Here is a 6,933-nt window from a genome sequence, read left to right as displayed (position 1 = left end):
AAATTCAAGAGTTTAAAATGTAGCTGAGTTAAGTTAAGATTAATTAACTTTTTAACTTTATAACTTAACTTTTATCTTTTTAACTTAACACCAACTTTGTCAATTTCCAATCCTCTTTTCCTCAATTTATAATTGGTCTGTAAATGAGAATGGATTGAAATGGATTTAGATTTCTGAAAAATCTTAATATGTATTCGTGAATATTATGATAAATGCAAATGCATTTTCATTTATTTATAGGAATTGTATGAAGTATATTTCTATGGCTTCCAAAAATAACATCGCCTTCTCTTGTGTTTTATAAGTATCTCTTAATTAAAAATTCTGATTAGAAAATGTAATTTTTCTATTTAATTGAATCCAGTTGAATCTAATTGAATCTAATTGAATCCAATTAAATCCAAAAAATGTTTTTTTTTTATTTAAAATACGTATTTGTATAGATAAAATTTTATTCTATTTTAATTTATTTTCGCTTATTCAAAAAATTTTTGATGCATCAGCTAATAATATTATATCGCTTCATTATTTCAAAAGTGACACAACGCAAACATATGATTTGTTAATTATTATCACAAATGCATTAAACAACATTACTCTATTAATTATTGAGAGTGTAATAACTTAATTTTATTGAAAATTGTTGAAATTATTATATTTTGAAAAAGATGATTTTTAATGAAAGAACGTAGATTATGTAAAAATAATTATTTAATTCATGATGTAAAAATAATCTTTATGTGATCTTAAAAAATTGACTTGCAAGTTCTCAAGGCCTTTCTTTAGCAAAGAAAACTTATGACAATAAATAATATCTACATATGTAAAACTTATAATTAATATAATAGTAAAAAACTAATAACTAATATTAATAAAAATATGTTAATTGCAAAACATAAATTAAAGTTAATTTTATTTCAACAATTTATTTCAAAATTGATTAGCACACACAACACAAAATAGATGAAAGATGAGAACGATAATTTAGTTACGGATACAACGGCAGTTTTAAACACATGGAAAAATTATTTTGATCGGTTATTGAATGTCGAATCTGAAAACGACCGGGAAATAGAGAATTTTGAGTATCACACGGCTGAACCTAGGATTAACGAACCGACAATTTCAGAAGTAGAAAGCGCGATTAAAAAATTAAAAAATCACAAAGCACCGGGTAATGACTTGATTCCGGCGGAACTGATTAAATGGGGGGGAAGTAGATTGATAGAAGAAATTCAGAAATTAATTATCTTAATATGGAATAAAGAAGCATTGCCGGAACAATGGAAAGATTCAATTATAATCCCGATTTTCAAAAAGGGGGACAAAATGAGTTGTAATAATTACCGGGGTATCTCACTTTTACCTACATGCTATAAAATTCTGTCGAATATTTTATTAATGAGGCTTGTACCATATGCAGATGAGATAATTGGAGATCATCAATGCGGCTTTAGGAGAAATAGATCGACTGCGGACCAAATCTTTACTATTCGGCAAATCTTGGAGAAAAAATGGGAATTCGACCAATCGGTACATCAACTTTACATTGATTTTAAAAAAGCGTATGATTCGATAAAACGGGAGAAAATGTATGAAATTTTAACTCGGTGGGGGATACCCAAAAAATTGGCTAACTTAGTCCAAGTTTGTTTAAAAGATACCAGAGGTAGAGTAAGAATAGGTAATCAAATGTCGGAAACTTTTAATATTCATAGCGGATTAAAGCAGGGGGATGCATTGTCACCTCTTCTGTTTAATCTAGTATTGGAATATGCTATTAAAGAAATGCAGAAGAGTAATGATGGTTTGCAGTTGAACGGTACAACACAAATATTAACATATGCGGACGATATTGCTTTGTTGGGAGATAATAAAGAAACACTAATAAATAACGCTAAAATTCTATTAGATAAAACGAAAGAACTGGGGCTGCAAATAAACGTTGAAAAAACTAAATATATGGTCACTGATAGAATTCAGAATATTCATAATAACGGAAACCTGGTCGTCTGTGATAAAATTTTTGAACGGGTTAGCAATTTTAAGTATTTAGGATCGATTTTAAACCAAACTAATGAAATAAGAGAAGAGCTCAAGAGAAGAATTAATTTGGGGAATGCGTGCTTCTATTCGGTTAAGAAACTACTCGGTTCGCGGATATTGTCTAGGCGCTTAAAAATTAGAATTTACAGAACGATTATTTTACCGGTAGTCCTTTATGGCAGCGAAGCGTGGTCACTTACATTACAAGACAAGAAAAGATTTAGGGCTTTCGAAAATAAAGTACTTCGAAAAATCATCGGGGCAAAACGCGATGAGGAAACGGGCGAATGGAGAAAATTACACAACGCAGAATTACATCAATTATATAATAGTCCGGATATTATTAATGTCATAAAATCGCGTCGATTAAGATGGGCAGGTCACGCGGCGCGTATGGATGAGAATCGAATTGCATATAAAGTACTAATTGGTAAACCGGATGGGAAGAGACCATTGGATAGACCAAGACGTAGATGGGAAGAAAATATTAGAATGGACCTTAACGAAATGGGGTACGAGGGTCACAAATGGAGGGATCTGGCTCAGGGACGGGAACAGTGGCGGGATTTGGTATTTGCGGCAATGAGCTTTCGAGTTCCTAACGCCTAATAATAATAATAATAACACAAAATAGATTCGAATTCAACAGGTCAAATCTTCAGATAATGAATATACTTAGTCTGATATAAAGAGCTATGGTAATATATACACATTTGTCGCGTTATTTTTCATGTTAAAACTCAACGAAAGTAAAATTTATTAAAACATATTTTTTTAATTACAGCTAGAATAATAAGATGATAAAAATCAATAAATTAGCTAAACATAATTTGAAGGCAAACTTAAATAATGGACATGATGACTATTGATCCAATCAAGTCGATTCCTACATTTTACGCTGGTAAAAGTATACAAAGTATACTTTTGACTAGTGCAACAGGATTTCTGGGTCAAGTTTTTATCGAAAAGATATTACGATCTTGTCCAGATGTTCGTGAAGTATTTCTGTTAATGCGGCCGAAAAAAGGATTAAATATGAACAAAAGGCCTGAAAAAATATTAAATTTACCGGTAAGTTGAATGTATATTATAATATAAGAGCAAACTTTTCATAATAATGTCTCACACAGCACACTCCATCGCAATGTGCATATCGCACAAAAGTAATATCTGTACGTCATTTGGCTTACAATTAGCAACGCAACATAACATAGACAGTAAAATATTGTAGTATAAATCAATAGAAAAATGTGAATAGAATTTAAGTAAATATTTATACTCGTATTTAAAATCGACTTTTATACACAAATTATGACATCTACATGACATCCATTGAACGATATGTGTGAGATATTTATATCAATGCACAACGCAAGATTGTTAATTTTTTTTAAGCATTAACATTCAAATATCATATTGTTAAATGTAAATTTTTGATAAGATTTTTTTTTATAATATTGTAGTATTATTATTTCAAAAAATTATATATTCAATATTAATTGAAGATGTAAAGGAGATCATTTCAACGAGATTAACTATCCTTCGCGCACAAATGGCGGCGTAGCGAAAAAAGTGAGGATGTTGATATTATTCAATTTTCTAAGCCTGAAATCGTATTTACATATAGATACAGAATCATCTTCACTTTGCCCAATATATTGTTTCCCTTATAAGAATGATTAATCTGTTGTTGAACAAAGTATAGATACGAAACCTTTAATCATTAGGAATTATTCGTAGGACCTTCTAAAAACAGGAAATAACAATTATTTATCCATCAGGTCCGAGGAAAGTACGTGAGGCAAATATTTCAGACTATTTCAGCGTAATCAATAATATAAAACTCGTTTTTTGTGACAATTTTCAGATCTAATAGATAAATAATTGTTTTTTTTTTAAACTATCTTACGAAGTTTCCAATAATTAATTATCATTCAATAATGATTTAGCATATAGGCAAAAAATAAATAGACGAATCTCAACAACTGACGCTCCGCAATCTCTCTCGAACAATACACAATTTCACTTTTGCGTTTATTATTTTTTATTGATTTTAATTTAATATTAATAATCTAGTCTAGGTATATAATACAAGTATAATTTAATAGTGTAATCTAATATAAGTAATAATTATTCTGACAGATCATATTTAAATCATACTTTATATACTTTATAAGAAACTGAAGTGTTATATATATGTTCATTTTCAATAGCTTTTTTATGCTCATTCAATGTAAATATTACAAAAGAATAGACTATATTATATGTAAAAAATTAATGAACTGTTAATGAACAATATATATTGTATATAATTTAATAATAATATTTAATTAATTCAAAAAATGCAAAGACATAATAGTTATTGTTGTAAATCGTTTTAATAGCATCACGATAAAGAAAATTTTGTACAAGTCTATGAACACGTCTACTAAAAGATGCTATGTATTTGTTTGTTTGATTAAAATTAATTTTTAAGATGACATATTAATTACATTAGTGCGACCTAAAAGTTCTGCGACGGTATTGACAAGTTTGAAGGAGATATTTTTCATCAATATACGGCTTTTGATTCCGGCGTTTTTTAGTGCCAAGTGATAAAGATCGGCATAAAACTGTCAGAAAAATATATTTATTATAGTTATTATTCATTATGCATTTTGTTTATTCTTTAAGATACATTTGCGTCTCTTTTTCATTATTTCTTATTTTCTTTATTATAAAGAAATATTTTATAAATCCATCAAAGACCATCATAAAAAAATTTTAAATAAAAATTTTATACTTTTAAGAGTGCATACGTACTTACATATATACGCATATTTATGTATTAAAATTGTTAAAATAAATTATTAATAACTTTCAAAATTTTTTAAATTTTTATTAAATCTTGTATTACCTTCGAGTTCTCACCATCTAACGGTACACTAGAAAATTCCGAGCTCACTTCGGTGCAGGATACTGTTACTGTTTTCAAAGGAGTTATCAAAAGAGTTAAATTTGTTCGCTGTAAAAGAAAATAAGACATTAAACAATTTTATTTTAATTTATATTATTTGGCGCAATAAAAGTTAATTTTTTAGAAATTAATACTCACACGTCCGTAAACAATATTTTGTTTTTTGATATTAGTTTTATTAGAAAGTGAAAAATAAATAAAAAATAAAATTAAAGTAATTATATTAATTTTAAGCGATATTAGGAATAGCTTTTCATACATTAGTGTATTGTTTTACATTTTTTACAATAAAAACAAAATAATTAAGTTGTCCGACCTCTTTTGAAACACATCCGTGAAGTTCCTTAAATTGTATTACAATTTCTCTGGAATGTCGACTAGCGTTCCAGCGCGACCAGGAGAACGTATATGCTGTGCAAAGTAGAGCCATGCATTCTCGTAGATGTCTTTCAGTTACTGGATGTTTTACCGGAAGAGCTTTCATATAACTAAAGGCGTCTCGCTCTGGAAACAAATCGCATCCAGCATTGCGCATTTTCTGTTAGAAAACAAAAGAATAGTTTATCTCATACAAAAGAAGTTATTTAAGTATCTCTTAATTCTAGATATTAAAAATAGTAATAATATCAGTTAAAATTTTTTTATTTCAATTTCTGTATTATTATTAACGCAAATTATTTGTGCAAAAAGTTGATAATTTTTACCTCAATCAAGATGTGCAGCTTCATGTATTTTCCAATAATTTCATTAAATGATGTTGACATGCCACCAGCTAGCGAATTTAAGCAGACCAAGTCCTCCTACGAAAATAAAGGACTATCAAATATATTAATATAATCAAAATAATAATAATAATCAATATTAGATAAAAATAGACCAAAAAATATTCAACATAAATGAATGAGAAAGCCACATTCAGTAAAGTTAGTCTTAGTGCCTAATAATATATTGTGTAAATTTTTATAATTTCTAGTTTAAACAAACTGTGGGCTGATTATTTGTCGTCTTCACATCCCGGCTGAGATAATATTTTTTGCAATAAATTATTCACAGTACTTTAAAGATACTTATCAGCATTAATAATATTAAATTATTTGTCAATTTTATTTGTGATATTATGTAATCTCTAATTTCAGTTTAAGATTGTGTTTCAAGACCGACAATAAGTAACTGGCGTATAGTTTGAATTAGAAATTGTAAAAATACAACGTATTATTAAACACTAAAATCCACCTTCCAACGACCGAATAGGATTTTTTTTATTCGAGAATAATAATAATGTTTTACATAAACCTTATAAAATAAATTTTAAATAAAAAATGGTATTTCACCTTATAAAATATTTGTTAAAGTTATAAAAAGTCATTAACATTTTGTTTTTTACGTGGAACGTTCATTTAACTTTCTGTTTTTGTGTGCGCCATTTGTACAAAATTTGTGTCTTATGTATTTGTATTTCATGTATTTAACTAATCTAGTTGTAAATAATTTGTTAGGAGTTTTAAGAATAGAATACCCTGACTATAAATTCCGCTTGAACGATAGCAGCGGACACATTGAGCACAACACCACCGTGTACGTTTCTGCTAATTTCAGGCTTGAGCTCCCAACTTTGGAAAGGGATGTTAATAAATTTAAAAGTGGCAAGACCGTGGATGCCTAATCTGCCAGTCCTAAACGTGATAGTTTGCTTCTCCTCGTTGTATTTTATATCGTGCACATCCTGTGTAGACCATATTTTCTTCTCAGGTATCCAATGTGCCACTAATGGTGGTTCAAACCAAATAATAGAACTGGGAAGCCTGTAAAAATATAATTTAATGGAATGTGATTCAATATAAGTGTGTTAAACAATTGGAAACAAGAATTTTTTTTATATATTATATAATAGCGGTATAAAATTTAAAACTTTTATTTATTTAAAAGGACAT

General features: G+C 28.3%; 1 protein-coding gene across 1 annotated transcript in view; it reads right to left on the bottom strand.

Annotated features, from left to right (window-relative positions):
- Window positions 1-4,438: 4,438 nt before the first annotated feature.
- The window catches only part of LOC108755904 (protein CASC1-like), a 12,032-nt gene continuing 9,537 nt past the window's right edge, over window positions 4,439-6,933 (bottom strand). The window contains exons 13-17 of the mRNA XM_018499308.1: window positions 6,519-6,804; window positions 5,707-5,802; window positions 5,319-5,540; window positions 4,943-5,050; window positions 4,439-4,658 (exon numbers count right to left, since the gene is read on the bottom strand). Of these exons, the coding sequence (XP_018354810.1) occupies window positions 4,518-4,658; window positions 4,943-5,050; window positions 5,319-5,540; window positions 5,707-5,802; window positions 6,519-6,804 (853 nt within the window). The 3' untranslated portion in view covers window positions 4,439-4,517. The remainder of the gene's footprint in view (window positions 4,659-4,942; window positions 5,051-5,318; window positions 5,541-5,706; window positions 5,803-6,518; window positions 6,805-6,933) is intronic.

Source organism: Trachymyrmex septentrionalis, unplaced genomic scaffold (assembly GCF_001594115.1).
Source record: "Trachymyrmex septentrionalis isolate Tsep2-gDNA-1 unplaced genomic scaffold, Tsep1.0 scaffold9, whole genome shotgun sequence".
NCBI classification, from domain to species: domain Eukaryota; kingdom Metazoa; phylum Arthropoda; class Insecta; order Hymenoptera; family Formicidae; genus Trachymyrmex; species Trachymyrmex septentrionalis.
The sequence above is the reverse complement of the archived record's forward strand: the minus strand, read 5'-3'. Positions and strand labels throughout refer to the sequence as shown.